Source organism: Torulaspora delbrueckii, chromosome 4 (genome assembly GCF_000243375.1).
Source record: "Torulaspora delbrueckii CBS 1146 chromosome 4, complete genome".
Lineage (NCBI taxonomy): Eukaryota > Fungi > Ascomycota > Saccharomycetes > Saccharomycetales > Saccharomycetaceae > Torulaspora > Torulaspora delbrueckii.
This window is the reverse complement of record NC_016504.1, coordinates 8,867-29,337: the sequence shown is the minus strand read 5'-3', so window position 1 is coordinate 29,337 and position 20,471 is coordinate 8,867. Positions and strand designations below refer to the sequence as shown.

At 41.9% G+C, this 20,471-nt stretch overlaps 8 protein-coding genes across 8 annotated transcripts; 6 read left to right on the top strand and 2 right to left on the bottom strand.

Annotated features, from left to right (window-relative positions):
• Positions 1-431: 431 nt before the first annotated feature.
• On the top strand, positions 432-2,168 carry TDEL0D00180 (Zn(II)2Cys6 transcription factor; the record flags this gene model as incomplete). Its single annotated transcript, XM_003680765.1, has 1 exon — positions 432-2,168. One exon carries the CDS (start codon positions 432-434, stop codon positions 2,166-2,168), a length of 1,737 nt encoding a protein of 578 aa, XP_003680813.1.
• A 343-nt stretch (positions 2,169-2,511) lies between these two features.
• Positions 2,512-3,522, top strand: TDEL0D00170 (ketopantoate reductase family protein; the record flags this gene model as incomplete). Its single annotated transcript, XM_003680764.1, has 1 exon — positions 2,512-3,522. One exon carries the CDS (start codon positions 2,512-2,514, stop codon positions 3,520-3,522), a length of 1,011 nt encoding a protein of 336 aa, XP_003680812.1.
• Positions 3,523-4,011: 489 nt separating this feature from the next.
• Positions 4,012-5,748, top strand: PHO89 (Pho89p; the record flags this gene model as incomplete). The annotated part of the gene is made up of 1 exon (XM_003680763.1): positions 4,012-5,748. One exon carries the CDS (start codon positions 4,012-4,014, stop codon positions 5,746-5,748), a length of 1,737 nt encoding a protein of 578 aa, XP_003680811.1.
• A 4,491-nt stretch (positions 5,749-10,239) lies between these two features.
• TDEL0D00150 (uncharacterized protein) lies at positions 10,240-10,980 on the top strand (the record flags this gene model as incomplete). The annotated part of the gene is made up of 1 exon (XM_003680762.1): positions 10,240-10,980. The coding sequence occupies one exon, from the start codon at positions 10,240-10,242 to the stop codon at positions 10,978-10,980; it is 741 nt and encodes a 246-aa protein (XP_003680810.1).
• Positions 10,981-11,828: 848 nt separating this feature from the next.
• TDEL0D00140 (uncharacterized protein) lies at positions 11,829-12,440 on the bottom strand (the record flags this gene model as incomplete). Its single annotated transcript, XM_003680761.1, has 1 exon — positions 11,829-12,440. One exon carries the CDS (start codon positions 12,438-12,440, stop codon positions 11,829-11,831), a length of 612 nt encoding a protein of 203 aa, XP_003680809.1.
• A 1,626-nt stretch (positions 12,441-14,066) lies between these two features.
• Positions 14,067-14,528, bottom strand: DFP4 (DUP240 family protein; the record flags this gene model as incomplete). Its single annotated transcript, XM_003680760.1, has 1 exon — positions 14,067-14,528. One exon carries the CDS (start codon positions 14,526-14,528, stop codon positions 14,067-14,069), a length of 462 nt encoding a protein of 153 aa, XP_003680808.1.
• A 2,620-nt stretch (positions 14,529-17,148) lies between these two features.
• On the top strand, positions 17,149-17,670 carry TDEL0D00120 (uncharacterized protein; the record flags this gene model as incomplete). The annotated part of the gene is made up of 1 exon (XM_003680759.1): positions 17,149-17,670. The coding sequence occupies one exon, from the start codon at positions 17,149-17,151 to the stop codon at positions 17,668-17,670; it is 522 nt and encodes a 173-aa protein (XP_003680807.1).
• A 1,604-nt stretch (positions 17,671-19,274) lies between these two features.
• Positions 19,275-19,832, top strand: TDEL0D00110 (uncharacterized protein; the record flags this gene model as incomplete). The annotated part of the gene is made up of 1 exon (XM_003680758.1): positions 19,275-19,832. The coding sequence occupies one exon, from the start codon at positions 19,275-19,277 to the stop codon at positions 19,830-19,832; it is 558 nt and encodes a 185-aa protein (XP_003680806.1).
• Between the last annotated feature and the right edge of the window lie 639 nt (positions 19,833-20,471).

Below are 20,471 nucleotides of genomic sequence, written 5' to 3'. Positions count from 1 at the left end.
CGTTCGTACTCTTACCAAGATTGTTATGACAACCAAAAAAGAAGTAGTACAAGACTCTTGGCATCAAGCCTATTACGAGAAGTGAAGTGATATACAGGAGCGCCTGTCCTTTACGGAGCCTTGAAGAGACTCTATGATTTCAAGCTCCCACCACTGTAATTGCGCTTTTCGACTAGCTTGCATATAGGCCTTGTACTTCCTACTGACCATACCCTCAGACATCGATCGCACTTTAAAGTTAGATCGGGAGAGAGAAGATCAGACAACTGGTGGCTAGCTCTTCACTTCAAAGAATGAAGCCACATCAATACATTCGCCTGGTTTGCATCGTTATCAGTGAGTGCTTTCAATATAAGGATATTGAATCATATTGACAAAGTGTAGTCGAAATGGGACTCTCAGTTCTTAGACTCATCTCATGAATTGAGCCCATGATGGTTAAAAAAATTAATGATGGATGCAGAGGTTGTGTCAAGGAGAATATCTCATGTGATAGAAAGCGTCCTAACTGCCGCAATTGTACAAGGCGCAAGGTCTCATGTAAATATCCAATTCAGCTGAAATGGGGTGGGAGGCCTTATAAAGACAAGAGCAAATGTGTAAATTTGCCAGCTGATACCATGCTTGTAGAAGGAGTCTTAGTTGCCAAGGAAAGATTGATACACAGGGAAGATAAGAAAAAAAAAGTGAAAGACTTACTTCTTGTGAAGGAACCGCTAAACTTTAAATACAAAGAGGCAAGGGAAGACGAGCCTCAAAATGCTTCACAAGCAGTCGTTCAAAAATCAACAGTTGACTCGTACTTGACTGTTGAAAGGTTTCTTGGCTCACCGATGAGAATTCGGACTTTAACCTTTATGCCAAGCACTCTAAACAAACCATTTCGTGACGCACGTTCAGAGTTATTCCAGTTCTTTGTCGACAAAACTTCATCATTCTTCGTTGTGGCTCATAGCGACCAAAATTCCAATCCCTTTGGCACGATAATCCCCCAAATGGCAAGACAATGTCCTACCCTCATGAATTTACTTATTGCGTTTGCCGGCAAACATAGGAATAAACTTTACTCAGCGACGAATAATATGATATATTTATCCTTGTATGAGTTATGCACTCAGGACACAAATTACGACGATCTCTCCAGGAAGCTTCTAGAGAAAAGTACTGGAGAACTAATGCACAAAATGATGTCTCCGCAAGAGAGATCTAGCGACTCTACACTTGCTGGGCTGTTGATTCTGATGGCAGTTGAGATATTTTTTGGTGATCACAGAAGTAAATGGAGGAGGCATTTGCAAGCTGCCAGAAGAATAGTCTTGGAGAAATTGAAGAATGATTCTGAAGCTGCAGGGTATCGACTTATTTATAGAGTTGAAAATAAACCTCATTGCTTCTTGAGTAGGTGGTTCATATATCTCAATGTTGTGAGCATTCTATCTTCCGCAGATTTCGAGTTACAATTAGAGACTCTTCCTTTGCTAGAGGTAGAGTTTCTCTTTCTTACCGAACAGCAACTCATAAAGGCCAGAAGAGCACTTGAAGATATTGAAGCTACCAGTGGCATGGATCTCATGGTACTTGCTTTTCTTGCTCGCGTCGCCCATCTACTGCATAAAGCAAATAATGAAGATATCGACACAGCTGAGATCATGAGAGGAGCGATTGAGCTTGATTTTGAGATTGTTACTTATTTAGAGGAGAGTGAGACTGCCAGGGACGCATTATTGCAAGAGCTTCGCGAAGATCCATCTCAATCGATTACTGAAGAGCGTTTCCGAACTTATGAAAAACTGAGGCATACAAATCTGATATTTGGCTTGACTGGCTCCCTCGTACTACGAGGAAGACTTTTATTTATGCCACATGACAGCAAGATGATTTGCAATTTACTTTCAAGAACAACAAAGTTGCTAACAGAATTGACAAACAGTGGTGCTCCCGCTGAGTCATGTCTATTTTTCTGCATATTCTGCTGTGGTTGCGAATTGATCAGTCCAACGATGGCAGCAGCACGTCCAATTTACCTCGAACAGTTGACTCTTTTACAGCAGAGAGGAATGTCGAGTGCACTTCAAGCAAAAATTATCATGGAAGAATGCTGGAGTACAGAAAGACATTGGTGGAAGCTCCTTAGAGAGAATAATCTCGATTTCTGCTTTGCAATATGAATAGAATCAAATTAAGTAGCAACAAGAATATCGTCAGTTTATGAAATCCATCTCATTCGTATCTTGAAGCTATGGCCTATCTAGCTGCCTTCTTAGGAAGGTCAAATCATCAATGAACTTCAATTTCGTATCAACACAACCTTGTTGATGAACCACTCTAAAGTTAGTCATAAGCGAGCGCGCGCTTATCAAGAACGCGAACAGATAAGATATGAAAGGTAATCGACTTGCCATTTTGAGCAACCATAGTCTTGAACAAATCAGCTTCACTCAACTTGACTATATATACCCGCTCATATCAAAAGAAGCTTAGACCACTTCACTTCCAAGATCTCATACAGAGATGACCGCAGACAAGTGCAAAGTTTTACTTATTGGATCTGGTGGTGTTGGTACCATTGCCTCCTACTCGTTGGAATATGAAGACAAAGCCGTAGTTACATCAGTACTTCGTTCCGACTATGCCATTGTCAAAGAGAAGGGGTTCACTATCGATTCCATCGATTATGGCCACATCGAATGTTATAGACCAACCAACATTGTGAACAGCGTTGAATCCGCTAAAGAGTATGGTCCATTCGACTACATTGTTGTTGTCACGAAATCCCTCCCAGATATCACCAACATGGTGGATGTGATTGCCCCAGCTGTGACCTCAGAGACTGCTATCGTGTTAATCCAGAACGGAATTCACATCGAAGAGGCATATATGGAGCGGTTTCCAAAAAACACAGTGCTAAGTGGTGTCAGTATGATTGGTTCTTCAAACAAGAATGGATGCATCAACCACGAAACGACGGATTTTCTAAGAGTAGGCGTATTCCCTAACGAGAACGTACCCAAAGATAAGCAAGACAGCATCTGCCAGAAATTCGTCCAGATCTACAATACGGGCAAAAACGAATGTGTCTTTGACGAGAACGTCGAATTCTCCCGTTGGCGAAAACTAGTCTACAACGCTACCCTAAACCCCGTTTGTGCTCTCACTCAACTCGATGTTGGCCGCTTGGAAATTTTTGGCGCTGTAGACAGCATTATCAGACGTGCTATGAAAGAAGTTATTGCGATTGCTGCATCAGATGGTGTACAATTACCAGAAAGTGTCATCGAATTCATGATCAGATCCGACGACCCAGTATACTACAAACCCTCGATGCTTATCGACTACGAGAAAGGTAACTACATGGAAGTTGAGGTCATCTTAGGGAACCCGATCAAGATCGCACAAAAGAACAGTGTCGATGCGCCAATTCTCACATTAATATACCACTTTCTAAGCGTTCTCCAATGCAAGATCAAGGAGGAAAAAGGTGCTCTTATTGTTCCAAAAGAAAGACCTGTTGCAGCCAAGTAAAGTGAGCACGTTCCTACATACTAAGTCCCGTCTAGTCTAATCTAATCTGTAAGAATGGAGTTTCACAGCCTCTACACGTGTAATAGACTCCTCTACATACTTTTTTCCAATTATTACCTGTAATAATTTTTTCGTCCCTGTGGACCCTGGGCAGCTGTCCCTGCATATTCTTTGCGACGCCGCTTCACACGTGGGAAGGTTTGTGCGCGGTGTGGGCGAAAAGATCAATATTTGTTCTGCAAGGTACAAGGTTTTTCACATCTTGAGTCACAAAGTATTGGGTAATTTGAATAGTACTTGCAATGATAGAATGTGATAATTATTGCATTTGAAGTGGGAGGGGTGAGTTGTAAGTTTTAATTGAAAATTTTTAGTTACAAAAAGATATATAAGTAGAGGAGACAGCTAGTATATTCTGGAGAGTATTTTATTTTGAGAGTGTTATCTCTACCTCAGAAGACCAAGAAGAGATCGGATAAATCAGCAATAATGGCATTACATCAGTTCGACTATATCTTCGCGATTACGATGATTTTTGGCTTCTTAGATGCCTTCAACATCGGTGCCAATGATGTTGCAAATTCTTTTGCTTCATCTATCTCTTCTAGATCTTTGAAATATTGGCAAGCTATGGTTTTGGCCGGTATTTGTGAATTTTTAGGAACTGTTTTGGCTGGCGCAAGAGTTTCTGGTACTATTAAAAATAACATTCTGGATGCGAAATTTTATACCGATGAACCAGCTGTTCTTATGTTGACCATGTCATGTGCTTTGGTTGGTTCTGCTACTTGGTTGACTATTGCTACCTCTATTGGTATGCCTGTGTCTACTACTCATTCGATTGTCGGTGGTACTATTGGTGCGGGGATCGCCGCTAGTGGAGCTTCCGGTGTCGTTTGGGGTTGGGCTGGTGTTGCTCAAATTATTGCATCTTGGTTTATTGCTCCAGTATTAGCTGGTGCCATTGCTGCTGTTATTTTCCTAATTTCCAAATACTGTGTGTTGGAAATCAAATCAATTCAAAGATCCATCAAGAACGCTTTGCTGCTAGTTGGTTTGCTGGTCTTTGCTACTTTCTCTATCTTGACCATGTTGATCGTCTGGAAAGGTTCTCCAAATTTAGAATTGGATAAATTGTCTGAAACTGAAACTGCTTTGGGAATTGTGCTAACTGGTGCTGTCGCTTGTGTCATTTACTTCGTCTTCTTTTACCCATTTTACAGAAGAAAAATCTTGAACGAAGATTGGACTTTGACTCTATTGGATATCTTCCGTGGTCCAACTTATTATTTCAAGCCAACTGATAACATTCCAGCTATGCCAGAAGGTCACCAATTGACTATTGATTATTACGAGGGTAGAAGATTTGTCGAGGAAGTAGGCGCTGAGGATGAAGAAAACATCAAGGCTGGTGACATATCGACTATCTCTACTCAAGGCAAGGACAGGAAAGAGGAGACTATCCAAAAGATTGATATTGTTAAGACCGAATCTGTTCCAGAAGAAGAGATGTCTACTAGACAATACTGGTGGCGTTTATTTAAAGAAGGTCCAAAGCAATGGCCACTTCTACTTTGGTTAGTTGTATCCCATGGTTGGACTCAGGATGTTATCAGCGCTCAAGTCAACGATAAGGATATGCTAACTGGTGACATTAAGGGCATGTTCAAGAGATCTAAGTTCTACGACAACAGAGTTGAATACATTTACTCTATCTTGCAAGCTATCACTGCAGCTACTATGTCTTTTGCTCACGGTGCTAACGATGTGGCTAATGCTGTTGGTCCTCTATCTGCAGTCTACGATATCTGGAGAAAAAACGAAGTCGCTTCCAAGTCCGAAGTCCCAGTTTGGGTCTTAGCTTATGGTGGTGGTGCACTAGTTATTGGTTGTTGGACTTATGGTTATAACGTTATTAAGAACCTGGGTAACAAGATGATTTTGCAATCTCCATCAAGAGGTTTCTCTATTGAATTGGCCGCCGCTATTACAACCGTGATGGCCACTCAACTGGCAATCCCAACATCTACTACACAGATTGCTGTTGGTGGTATTGTTGCCGTTGGTTTGTGTAACAAGGACGTTAAATCCGTCAACTGGAGAATGGTAGCCTGGTGTTACTGTGGTTGGTTCTTGACATTGCCAATTGCTGGTTTGATTGCTGGTATCTTGAACGGTATAATATTGAACGCCCCACGCTTTGGTGGTGAATATCAAATGTCATAGAAGAATTGTATAACATTCGCATTTAATAGGTAGTCTTTCGTTTTGAATTGATCTTGAGTGATAAATCTTTTCATGCAATCGAAGCATCGAGCCGTTTACTTCGAAAGCACGCCAGGGTCTTTTCGTTGCAGAAAGTGACCACAACTGCAGAAATGGAACCAACACAGTTTTTCTTACAGCTCGACATGGTGGAAAAGCAACTCCGTCATCCTGATATTCAAAAACTATCATCGATGAATTCTAGCATGTTCGAATAAGTCAGCTTCTAGTCCTTGACGGGATTGAATTTCAGTTTAAACGAGTTTCGATTAAAGCGAATGCTTTGAAGAACTGTATTTGAAGCTGAATAAATTTACATTCCCTCTGATGAAGTACGTCCCGTGGGCTTGCTATCAAGTGTAACCCTTAGGAAAGAGAGCAAGTCAGACAGGAAGGCATCAAGCTTCTCACATCCCTGTTCAAAAGGAGACACATTGTCACTTTCAACAGAACTGAATTGGTAGCCAAGGCCGCGCTACTGAGGATATAGGACATGTAAGTGATGCATGTATATCGCCTAATTTCAGGGAAACAAACGAAAAACTATATTGGGCTGTTTATTGCAACAAGCTAAGCATTTGCAATGGATGTTGCATTTCAGGTAGGTGTCTTGTTTTAGAAAAAGATGAACGGATCGATTTACCAGTTTTGGCCACTATCGCATGAAATAGACAGGGATCTCTTTGAAGTAATAGGACATTGGATTAGCAATTCATCTGTTGTAAGTTCACAAAAATAAGTTGGCGTTAAAAGGAAAAATAACGAGCTGAGCATTTCACAATTTCATAACAGTCTGTGCCAACCAAAAGGAGATATTGCCATCTTAGATTCCTTTCATCCAATAAACAACTCAAAGCGGCATGGATGAATTGCGCTACTGGATAAATCCCGTAGTAGCTGTTCGATCTTGTACATCGACACTTAGAAGCCAGCATAAGATTTACCAAAGTTTGTCAGTGATTCTTTGGATACCTTAACAAACCTGTGTCATGCGAGTATCAGGCAACTATCGTAGTTGCGCAAACAAAGTTTAAAAGACGGTTTATTTGCCTGACATTGGATACTGAACTAAATTTTTCGTACCATTAGTATTGTATACTACTTAGTATTGTATTTAATGTCTGTAGATTCCTGTTGTTTTTCAAAAAAAGAGATCCATTTACTCTAGGGGTATTTTAAGGCAATATTAGCCGAATGCACAAGACCTTGGCCCGCATTAGTACCCATTCTCGTAGGTGCGTTGGCTAGGATGTAGAAAGAAATAATAATGCAAAAACAAACCATCCAGATGATATAGGTTTCTTGGCTGAAATATGGGTTGTTAGACGCATACTCCCAGTTGGTTAGCGAAAATATTGCCGTCAAAGCGATCTATACAGCTATTAAATTTTCGACCACCTGTCTCATAAGTCTGATACCACTGTCTAATTCACTATAACATACCTAGCAACTTCTCTCGTGATCCATTCATCAACCTATGGCTCACCGAGGGTCAGCTCTTCGATATGGGATGCGGACGTATACTGTTGCTACTGGAGACTGTGCCTTCTCTATGACAATCTTTTCAAAAACCTGTCAAAAAATATACAGAACAGCGATGTGGCATAACAGATTTCTGCAAACAACAATGGATATTATGTTTGAGATAGGGAATCTTGCTTTGCATTGGGGAATAGGATCTATTTAACTGAGAAGTTGAGTGACCCTATTGCAAAACATGGGTCCTTTGATAAAGATTATATGCGCTCTATTACTTGTCGCTTTGGCGTGCGCGTTTCCATTAGTGAAGACATTCATACCTCTTCTAGGTGGTAGACAAGGGAAAGATATGGCGTATAAGCTTTCTAGAAACTGAGCTGGTTTGGCAGTGGCTCTATCTGGTTCCTATGCCTACGCTCCAAGCACTGCTGGTGCAGTTGGCTTCTTTGGTTCCCTAGCCATAGCACTTCTTTTCAGTATTGTGTCTCAACTTGCTGTAAGTGGGAACGGTAGCGACGATTCTAAATCTTAACGTGATACTTCCTCCATGCCAGAGTTTTGACCTCCTGATTCATAAGTATCAATTGCCACCTTGGAAGCGATGGAGAACCTCGGAAACGCTGTTGACAAAGGAGACGAATAAGCGTTTCCTATTTTTGCGTTAAGATAGCAGCTTTGGCACATATGTTCCAGTGGGACTGCGAAGTTTCGATCACTCATCCTCAATTTACAAACTATCGGCACAATGGTAACGTTGTGGACTTGCCAAGATGGAGTAGTATCAAGAATTTTTTCGTCTTAACAAGCACAAGGTACTGGTGATTGATTGTGTCGTGAGCTCATTGTTGGGATCACTTGTCTCTATCATCGTATTGGATTGGATTAGATCCCGTTCTGTAAGCCGTTCCAACGCTATGCTGCATAAAACTGGCACTATTTCGTGTCGGTGTAATCACTTTTTTCAACCGCTATAGTGCTTTCATTTTGGAGTTTTTTATAGAGCTTGCAATTATAAAGCATTTATCACCAGCTATATTGGGATTTTGCAAATGCTTCGTTGATACTGGGATACAAGCTGTACTATGCAAACTTGGTGAAACCGGATGGCAAACATTAAAGCATTGAGAAGCTTTGTCAGGAACTCGTGAAAGTCAATAAGAGCACTCATGGCTTATTTCAACCACCAGCCATATATAAATTCACAATCAGCAAGTTTGTTGTTTACGGGAATATTTTATAACAAGATATCGTGAGAGATAACTGCAGGTCAGATTGAAAGGATCTGGCTGTTTCTGCCCTGGTTTTGCAGCTGGTTAAAATAGTGAGTTGGCCATGGGCATGTTTGCCTTCCTCTAAACAGTGTAGAGCAATCCATCAGGAAAGAAGTCTGTTGATTGGTGGACTTTTATTGTAACTGTCGTCAATCTCTATATTCTTCTTTTTAGTCAGTAAGTACTATTTGGAACATCTTCCTCGTGAGGTTGTTTGGTTCGCGATGATAAGAAAATGTTAATCTAAGACTTCTAATCAACGAAAAGAAGGAAAAAACGACGGGGATGGGACCGAGAGCCTAGTATTAATAGCTTCAGTTAATCTATGCTGACACTTGAGCTACCTGGAGTCGTGAAGAACCTGCATGAGATATGAGAACTCTGATATCAAAAGGAAATAGCGTTGAGTTGGCTCAGTAGAGATTCTCAAAGAGCGAAGTGAGATGACTGTTCGTTTTTGTCCGACTGCCGATGGTGAGACTCGGCCAGCAGGAGAAGTCAGTTACAGAGATAGATCGGTATCTCTTTGGATATTGCTAGGCGACTGATAAATTGTACGGATTTTGAATTCATGAAGAAACTATCACGACCAGTAAAGAGGCAATAAGAACTTTGCGACTGAAAACTGCTATCTGCTTACTCAGTAGTTGGCCCATGCAAGCGAAACTCACTTATCCAGATTGTGTGAGTCCTGCAAAAACAGTTAACCTCCTTTGCATAGGTTCCACGCATTCATTAACTTTCAAAACGTCTATTCATCGATCGATTTTTACTGTGGCTGCCAACAGCACATAGCAGAACAAAGTCATGTCACAGCTCCATATCCATAGGCGAATGTTATATGCCTGAAATAAATCTCGGAAACACATGGCGGATGACCTTTTTCCTTGTTAGCTCAACCTGCTAAGTAATAGCAAGCTGCTTCTATATGTAATCCTACCTCTTACTCTCGATCAAGCTACCGATTAGAATCAAATGAGCGAAGAGCCCTTTTATCATTGAACGCAGAGAGAATACTATTGCCCCATTTTACATGGTTGAGAATGGACACGTACATTCAGAGTAAAGGAGAAGTCTTTACCTATGATATCTGACAGGTCAACGATTTCTTTGAAGCCATGAGTATGTAGCTCAAGAGTCAAGGAACTAAATACTGACCCAGTAACCTACTTAGCGGGTGAAAAAAGAAACGGTTGTGGCCAAGAATCTCTTATGAGCCCTGTAGAGGGCCCTTGGAAACACAGTGCCAAGAAAGCGAGTAACTACCAAAGCGACGACATGCTTGCACAATACTTGATTAGTTCGTATCTCAACACCTCGGGAATTGTATTGGACCCTCTCGCGCGATTCTGCAGTCGATCGTATAGTACCCTGAAGAAAATAACCTGCAGGGTAGCGGTTTGGCCCCAATAGAGTCCAATTACCTCTGATTCGAGAACCCTGACGAAGAATCTCATGCAATAGGTTTTCGTCCATGGTAAGTAGAGATCTCAGGGACTTACCGAAATTAGAAGAATATCATGAAAATTCTTTCAAGGCACTACCTATTGGGTACTCAATATCACCCAAATGCTGCTAGGGTTGCAACATGCTTCGTTGAAGAAAATTCGCTATTCAAAGTGAATTTCTTGGCATATAAAAGAGGGCCCTTTGAAGCATTTCATGGTTCAGTCCCGTATTATAGTCAACAGATCAGCTAAAGATGAAGCTTACCTCACTCTCATTACTTGCGTTAACCGCCTTTGGCGAAACCCTAGCGGCTCCTGTTGTTAGCACCAACTCTTCGGCTGAACTCGAAACCGTTTTGGTCGAGCAATTCAGCATTTGGCCTGAACCAACCTTCCCAGAGATTTACCACACTTGCAATGTTACTAATACAAGAATGCTAAACTCTGCTTTCAAAGATTCTGTTGAGGCTTCTGCCGTTGCTAAGAGGAGGCTTCTTGACTTCGGTGTCGATGATGTCTACTACAAAAGATGGTTTGGAAATGGAAGTATCTTCACGGTCATGGGTGTTTTAGATCATTTGATTGAATCTTCTAAAGAAGGCGTTTTGTTTAGATGTGATGATGTCGACGGCTTATGTGCTGAGAATCCGGACTACTTCGCAGGTCATCACCGTGAGTCTGCTCCATCGGAAACTGTGATCTGTGATTACTTTTACCAGTCGAAGAAGCCTTTGTCGACGGTTTGTTTTGATGGTACCATCGTAGAGGTCGGACCAAAGCACTACGCGGGTATCGATTTGTTGCATCGTTACTTGCATGTTCCAAGTATGAGCTTGGATTACGTTGGTGAGTTCGCTGAAGGTTTGAATGAGACTTTGGAGTATGTCGAAAATAACGCCACCTACGCTGTAAGAAACACTGACAACTATCTATACTACATCGCTGATGTTTACACATCTTCCGTGATCCCCGGTGGATGTCTAGGCGACATATAGTTTGCGAGATAAACCATTTTCTGATTACCGAGATAGGATCATCCCTATATATTATAGTTCTTCCCAATCATATGTTGGCGACATCCTTATACTTATTGCACTTTTAAAGCGATTGAATTTTTTCAATCTTGAACTCTATTATTAAGAATCTTGCCTATGATCATGATCATTTATTGTCATGAGGATGTTTCCTAACTTCGCATGAAAACTTCCCACCGTTGGCTCTTTTAATTCACATAAAATAAGTTTTAGGCACTATATCTGCCGTTAGAAAAAGATGCCATATATCTACTAACTATTATATATATATATATATATCAGAAAGCTGTCAGGATTTCTCAGCATTTTTCGTGATGGGAAAAGTTTATAGACTAAAGGGCAAGAGTATGAGCGTATAACCTTCTGAGAAATATGATCAACAGTAGGAACAAGATCTGCATACGTCCATGGATGAGCAGTCACTAACAATCAGAGGGGTGAACAGTAATGGGGCAAGATCAGGTTGCTCTGAGAATTCAGAAACACCAAACATCATGGGACTTCACCGGTAGCTTCTGAGTCTCCCTTGGGGCTGGCGAAACGCGATCTGTTTTTTTTCTACATCGTGAAGAGGCAACAAGCACCATTGGACATCTGTGAATTATAAAGTCGTATTTTGATACCATTCTTGAGAATTCTTTCCAACAAAACTTCCAAGTGTCCTGAGAGAATATTTGGTCATTGCTCCCCCGGGGGTAATGCTCAAGGAACTTACAACGCTCTTACAAGCGAAGGGTCCGGGTCCCATCATGGCAAGTCTCCCATTCTTTCCGCCTAAAGTAGAAGAACGGAAGACACACCACTTGCCATCAAATGCTCACAGCTATACTTGAGCATGTCGCTGCGTTGAAGTCCTTGTCGAACACCGAGGAGCACTTTACACAGCTATAAATTTTGTTAGGTCCTAGATCTTGTTTAATATTTCCACACTTTGAGCAGGTCTTGGAGGTGTAATCCTCCTCGACCACGATGGCACTTGTAACACGCAGCTGCTCTGCCTTCATCACTAAGCGATCGTTGAACGAGCAGTGAGCAATCGTTGTCATGCTGGACCTTGATTTTTGGTTCAATCTGGTGCATTGATGAAAGTTCAACTTGGGCATAAATATATTTTCGTATGACTTGCAGAGAAAGAGAGCCGATTTCTTGTGCATATCGCTTACAATCCGCGAAATCTTTTCGTCCAGCCTGTGCAGAGCTTTCCGATGGTTCTGCCTCTTCTTGTGCGTTCTTAACTTGTCCAATTTAGATTGTAGTTTATGTCGTCGATGCTTCAGCTTCTCGATGCGCACAAATGCATTCTTTCCGATCTCCACAACGTTCTGTCCGGAGTTGTAACCGGTCAGGAAAGTTCTTATCCCGGGGTCAATGAAGATGAATTTCTCACGCCCTTCATCTCTGGTGATCTCCTCCCCGACCATGGGGATAATAAGATAGTAATGATTATGCCTGTTCTTTGGAGCCGGAAATCCATTGGCAGCTTTTCCGGGAGTTTCTCAGCAGAAAGTATCTTAGAAGAGGAAAATATGTCACAATAGAAAAAACTCTTATTGTTCCAAAATTTCTTAAGGACAGATAGATTCTGATTTCGTGCCTTTCGCGACTTGAAGTTTAACTTGAAGGGCACCCCAGTGCTCTTCCGCTTGGCCATGTTGCTATTATTGTTTTCGACAAAGTCACGCAGAGCCTCGTCTTTCAGAATGTAGTGGTAATCGTTCAGCCACTGCTCATGTGGTTCGAGTATGTGCGTATCGATATTAATCAGCTTCTGCCGCAGTGTTTTGGTAATCATCGGCTGTCCCTCGCGATGCATTTTCAGTGCTCGCTTATATAGATACCACTGGGCTCCAAACCACTTTCTCAAAGTTTCCTGCTAGCTCGTTGTCGGATACAGTCTAATATGTCTGGCTCGCGTAAGTTCCTCCTCGCTGTTCACTTTCGGCGGGAGCTCTAACGAGTTGCTCATTATCGGAGCCTGTCTATGTTTAACTATCGAGAACCAAGAGTTTGACTCGATCTTCTCACCCTGTATTCCAGCCGCCAGTGGATTCTTCACATCAAGACCCCATTGCTGAGACAGCCGAGTAGCCTTCTCATTCCAAAAAGGTTTAAACTCTTTGTTCTTTAATGTCTTCCTTTTCTTCCGCCGACTTTGACTGGTCTCGCTCATGACTGGTCTGTTCTGTCCAAGTTCATGGATGCGAAAGGTCTAACTTCCTGGGAATCCCGCCTCTTTATACTTTTCAAATCGAGATCGAATTAGCCGCCGATCCTGAAGCACGCCTCATTTAGCACTATGAAGAGTGGGGTAAAAACGAGGCATCATATAAAACGCAGTCTTGAGAGTGTTCCATACAGCTGATGACAAACTGTAGCTAGTTTGAAACATGCCATTTCAGTGTGTAACGAGTGTGAAACCGCTGGCTAAATACACCGTAGATGTTTCAGTAAACTCACAAACCACTAAGCTGCCGTGCACTTTCGTCGCTACAACGATTGGCACCCTCTAAAACGGGAAAAAGATTCTGAACTACGATCAGTGATTCGGTTATGCCGTGGTATCTGTTGGAAAGTCGGTGAAAGTGATTTCTGACGTCAGCATGGTCGGCCATTCTCATAAGCAAGTTTTGATTAGAGCCAGGATGGTAATCAACCCGAGAAGTAGGCAAATGTGGTTCCTCTCTTCAACAATCTCCCTATATCACTGACAGCACCTTAGCCCAATCTCCAGCTGAACATCTGAATCCGTATTAACGCCCCGTCTTTCTTCATAGCATAAGAAGATAGTTCCTAGTTTCAGCTACCTTAAAAAAGCTTTAATTTCCAACAACTAGTTCGAAGGAGAATTGCCGACGTCCAATTCATTCCAGTAAGCCATTAGGCTCTCTTGATGTGCCTTCACAGCCATTTCAATGAATGTTTCCAGCTCACTGCGAGGAAGCCCAGACTCAATGGAACTGTTGGGCAATCTGTTTGACTCATTTAGTCCAGATGAGTCAGTTGTTCCTCCTCCCGCTTCTTGATGAGGTTTTTCCCAATAGTAAGGCTCAAGGAAGTTTCGTCTGAAGCACGACGCACATGCCTTCCCCATCATAGAAAAAATAAGCCGTTGCTGATCTAGAGTTTTGATAAAATATGGGGTTTAGTCGCCGAGCAACAACGTTCCATCTTTCATTATCAATCCCAGGTCTTGCGACTGTGACTTCCTTCAAAAAAACCAATTTGTTCTCGTCTGTCAACCCAGTATCCCGAGAACAAAGATACGTAATAAATCCAGTAAATGCCACTAAAATAATGCCAATTATGAAGGTGAGGATCGCAATATCTTTTGAGCGTATTTCAAAACAATACAAAGAACCGAAGAAGAGTAACTCGAGGGCTAAAAGTGAGGAGAATACCTTATAATTGATTAAAACGTAAGACCATTTTGAAAAGATTTCGCGAGGCAATAAGTTTGAATCATATGTGCTTCTGAGGGAGTTTAAATCAACAGTATCTTTGGACGTCATTGCTGTTTTAAGTTGGGATATTTGACCATGAGATATGTGTAGAGATAGAAGATTATCAGGTAGTGTCGCCAGGGAGAATCCACTTGGGACTTACAACGTACTATTGTACGAAGGGACACAAGGACCATCATGACGAGTCGAACAATTCCTGCACTTAAACCAGAGGGAATGGAGACGCTACTTGCCATCATGTGTTCAGCGCATGGAGCGAGCATTCGATGAGTCTTGGTTAGATTTGTCTCATCAAACTGTTGTCATTGAACAATGAACTTCAAAATCGCGAAAGATCGAATAAAACGGCTCAAGAGTCTTTACGGAGAACTTGATTGAGTAGTTTTGCGCACCGCGTCTCAGACATCATGGATATCCCTATTCATGTACAAGGTACGCTAAGGATCTACCGAAAAGGATAGATTGACACAGTGCCCGTGTGAACAGAACAACAAAGTGTAATCGGAGATCAAGCTAGCATGGTGCGCATGCAAACAGATTGACCATAACATAGCTCTTTGGGAAAAGAGTTAGGAGTGGGCGCTGGGATATCTAGCGAGAAACCATGACCTTTTCGGAGAGCTGTGAGAGGCTATAACATGAAATATATATCGCCAAGATGCGAAGGAAGGTTGGTTTCTCCACAGATAGAGATGAAAAGGTGACAAAAATCAATATCAAAGCGCAGAGCAAGAGGACCTATTCGCTCTCTGTTGCAGTTCACAATTCACTGCCAGCTGGTTGAAACTCCAAACTATGAGCTACTGAGTTAATTCTTCAGCAATGGTTGAAATGCGAGGCAATGTGGTATCCTACTCTGAAAGAGGTGTGAAAACGATGTTGGCGTGGACAAAATGGCACAGAAAACTAGGCAGTGATAGAGGCTGGGGGCCTATAAAGAACAAGTGGAAAACTTCTGATACCTTAGCCTTATAAGTGAAAGCGAAAAAAAGAACAAGAACAAAGAGAGCAGTGACTTCAAAAACGACGTTTATACTAACGCCTCCATCCAGAGTTTACCTGGCATGCAGAAGAGGCATACGTTCGATATTATAACCCTCTCATGCCTACCGCATGAGAGGGTTATAATATCGAACGTCGACCAATGTCATCTCTACCTCGTCCAGAATATTAAAAGAGCTGATGGCTCTTGATTCCGAAGGGGATGGCCCAGGAGCTGTCCTATCACAAAGCAGAGTACTGACATACGCTATCATTATGGATCACATTGTCAATGAAAGGCCACTAGGACCCATCAAAATTCCCCAATAATCGACGTGGTGTTGGGTTGCTGGAGACATTAGCGAGATACGCTTGTCTTAACTAAGAAATGACTTTGAGAGTCTCGTTAGTTGCACTTTCCAGACTATTATTAATTTATATCTGCGCCAGAGAATACTAACAATTCATGATCCTGAGGTTGGGAAGGATAAGAATCATACCAATGTTCTTGGAGCGGCAAGTTATGCTCAGGCAACTATCTGATGCCCGATTCTCTTGCGATCTATGGCGGTTGATGCAGCTGCAAAGAATCGGCAATCTCTCTCTGAAAACGAGACTAGCAATCTTGTAAGGGATTGACAGCTCAGCGATAAAAGCGTTAGACAGCGCTGGGCGCAGTCATTATAACAATTGGATGTTGAAGCGTTCAAAGGCGCTTCAAACTTCTTTGGCCTCATCGCTTGGGGTCGCCGGCAGAAATAACAGGATTAACTGCCGTGAGATATATTTTTAGTGTTAAATGCGTTAAAGGGTAGGTTGACTGCGAAGGGCAATATGAACTCTATGATAAGCCAAAATACCTTCAGGTGCTTGGGGATTATGATATCGCTCCTTTTTTTGAGACTGTTCCGATTAGAGGAGATGATGTGTTTGACCAATTTTTGAAAAGCTTCATGGTCCATGCATTCTGTTGCTAACATTTGCGCACACCTCACCTAACGATTTTTGTGCTATGCGATTTCCTAACAAAAACTGCCAGCTAATGTCTTGAAAATATATAGTGGACCTCAGTATTTGAGATTGGGTACATAAACATCGGCCACATATTTTCAAGAGTTTTCAGCAGTTGTTTCATCGTATTCCATGGTAAGGTTGAAATTTCATTCTAAAAGTAAACAAAGTATCAAATTACTCGAGACAGCAGGCAAATTCATTCATCAAACGCAAATTCCTGCTGTTCTTTCACAGTCCATGCCTTCAGAACGAATCTGTGATAAAGTATCGCTCGTTCATGTCATTGCTCTCATTGCTCTTTGAGATGTTCAACTAATTGAGTTGAGCTCATGACTCATCCATTCATAAATATGCATTACGTGTATCATGTGTAAAAGTGACATCTTAAAATCTCCAACAGAGACAGTGCGGAATTTACATAAATTTTTTACCTCCCTTGCAGTGTTACACTGCATTACTGCCATTTTTGGCATAGCAACTGGGATATACTACAGTAAATTAAGAACTTTTGGAATGGATAGCATAGTTATTGATGTGCGGCATCAGGATAGATGAAAAATTTTCTAAGTGTAAAGTTTATATAAAGGATTTTGAACTCTTCCCGTTGTTCCTCAGATACTCTCGAGTTTCTTTGAAATTCGAAGAACCAATTTGCCAATACACAAGATGAAGAATGATTAAACCGACTTCCACTCGCCTAGTCTTCGTTTTAATATTGATCGTGTGTTTGAGCATCAGCGCCAGCCGTCCTGTGGCCGATGCACAACCCTTAGAGAAACGGACGAACTGGTACTATCACTCCATATCTTGTGCCGCGCAAGGTTTGTTCGCGTACTTTAGAGTTGATCAACCTATCTGGTTTAAAGTACAGTGGTGGGGTGTGATGACGGCTGAGAACGGCGGTTTTATAGACACTGCCGATCAAGCCTGGAGTGCCTGCAATGCTTGCCAACGGGATAATAAGATATCACAAGGTGACTGTAGGGGAGAAGTGAAGTCACTACTGAAGATGGCCATAATGAACGTTGTTAAGGTCACAGTTGGCTGGGCAACCACATCTGGTGTCAACCCCATCATGTTTGTTGACGGTCAAAATCGACGCAAACGTGACTTGCATCAACGTACCACAACACGACGTTGTCCGTGTCTTCTAACACTCCTCTGCTTGATAGTTTACTATCTTTTACTCAAGTAAGTGATTTGGAAATTTTAGGGACGAGATCCTTGTCCAGAAGGGATGAAGGGACAGATGAAACTGTAACTATCCGTAACACCACGTCAGGAATGGTTTCAGATATTACCCATAGACAGCACAATGAGACTTGTGGGACTCTTTTTCTATCTGAAGGTTTTGTGCCACCTACTTACAACTCTACTAGCGGCTTGGTGAGCAGAGACACGCCCAAAAAACTTCCCGTTGTGCGATGGGCATATAGGATTAGACTATTGTGCCAACAAAGAAGGAGTTGCAGGGGTGTATGCTAGTGGATTCAATGGCTGACAGCTTAGCTGATCATTGGGGCTCCGACCCTGATAATTGCGATTTTTATAAGATGTACAATTACGCCAGTAATGGCGTAGACGAGAACTGGCAGCTGTCTTTTAGGACGTACTACGTATCAGGTAGTTCCGACACTATACATTGGAGCCAGTGAGACACAGGTTATTAGTCTAAGTACGAACTATTGGCAAAATGGATACATGCATGATGGAATGGTCGCCAGCAACCTTCGACAATAATTCAGTATTGTTCATAGCTAGTATCATTCGTGTCATGTCTTACCTTTCCCAACATACCATTCAAAATCCTGCTCAATATTGTTTTGAGTCTTCATTTTGAGGTTTCATCCCATCGCCTCTCATCCTGCGTAGACGATATCTGAATGCGAGGCCATTACTGGGACCGTCAAAACAAGTGACGATAAAGTCCGTTGCAAAAAATGCAAGTGCTCCGGCCAGGAAAGTGTTGATTCTGGATACTGCGTTACTCATATGCTTGGGACCTGGTTTTCTTTCTTATAACAGGGACCAGATTTTTAATTATTGTATTTGTATTTCAAAATTCTCGACCTTTTGTATTTTTCATTTTCTGCTATGTAATTGAGGCAGTAACTTTTGTAAAGTATGTGAATGTGTAATGGTGCGCTTCAATAAGGCCCCATTTTGTGCTCAACTATGTCCTATGAATTGCTGCAACTGATCTTATACGGATTACTTTCTTTCATGCTGTTAGAGCACCCGGCAAAAGCATAGTAGAAGTTGAGTAAAAGCCTATAATAACTCGCAACAAAGCTCAAAAATGAAAGCACATATTGTGCTTTGTGCACCATAAAGGAAGGGAGGATTGGGCTCGGCTTCCTCTTTGGGATGCACCCGCGAAAATATTCTATAATTCCTCTTACATTCTGGGACGTAGAAATTCCTAATTAGTGAGATTTACCCATGTAGCCTCTTTAAGAAGGTAAGAGAATGGGCATGCAGCCACTTTTAGTTAAGCAGAGTATTTAATAGCGAGGTGGTCTCCTATGGAGACAGAACTCTCCTTAGAGAAGTGCGGGCCAAATACGCGAAGATCCTTTGAATATGCTGAATGGCAAAACGTACCAAAGATAAAAGAAAACCATAATTTCATACAGACCAACAAGATGTGGTTTTCAGCCGTATGGTGACTAATAACAGTTGAAGAGCTTTTAGATATTTAGGTATTCTTGAAGATCCCTAGATCTTGTGAAGCACTATTTGAAAGTCCCCTCGTCTAGCATTTTGTATGTCCGGAGAAGGAGATACATCAGCAACAACATGTGGACTTCGAAAAACACTCTAATAAACTGGTTTATTCTAATTTCAGGATCCTTAATTAACAAAGTGTCCGCAGAACAGTGGAACCCGGGGAACTTCAGTATCGCACCTAACAACATATCGGTGGGGGCGAATATAACAAGTGACTTTTCTTTATCTCACAATGATAGCGGCCTCTTAGACATCTCATACCTCCACCTTAATCCGCCAGAAGAACTCGTTGAAACTTACGAACAGTATAATACTGCTGTTAGTGACGGGGACTTCTCCAGTGGTATGGCGGCCTACTTCAAGTTAGCAGCCATGATCACTAATCACACAGAGCTGATTACTGACATTGTTAATGATAAGAAATACTACAACCTCTATGTAACAGATGAGGTTGTTAAAGCAGCTGAAGAATATGCAACCAAGCATGGCGGCGATACTGAGGCAATCGAGCTCTTTGAAGCCTACCTGGGCGCCAAACCTAACGCTACAAATGCGTTTTGGTGCAACATTGTTTCGGATGGCGATAATACTACTGAGTCATTCTACTTGGGAAGCAAACCTCTTTAACAAACCTAACGCTACAAACCTATTTGGCCCTAAATATAATTTGATGGAGGTTATCCGAAGAATTATCAGTAGAAGGATGAGAATGCCACACAGCAGCCTCAAATCTTCATGCGGGAGTGCCGACGGTAAGCGCGCTTGTATATCATGGACTAACCAGATTGATGATTTGCCCCATGCTGCAGCCGGAGCAATTCGTGACCATGCGAGAAGCCTGTGGTATATGGGCTACGTAGGGACGTCTGTGGATTATCTACAGCTAGCCAGAATTCACAAGGGTCATGTTTCTCAAACAGCCCGGAGGGGTGTCGCGTGTCTAATAGGAGACCATATAGCTTAGCTCATTGCTAATAATAATAAATTAATAAGAAAGTAAAACACAACTCAGGTCTTGGAGTTGAGTCAGCGAGCTTGAGCTTTCTGAGTTATCATTGATCTCTGGCTACTGGAAAATGGGCCATTCTTAACGACCCTTGAAACAGAACGCAATCTAAGAGGCAGGTTGATGTGAGGAATTGTGTATGTTTGGTGGCATACGTTAGGCCGGATAAAAACTAGATCAAAGTTTTATTATTCATTAAGGAAAAACTATACAGAAAACTCGATTCTAACCCAGTTCGGTCTGGGAACAGCCTTAAATAG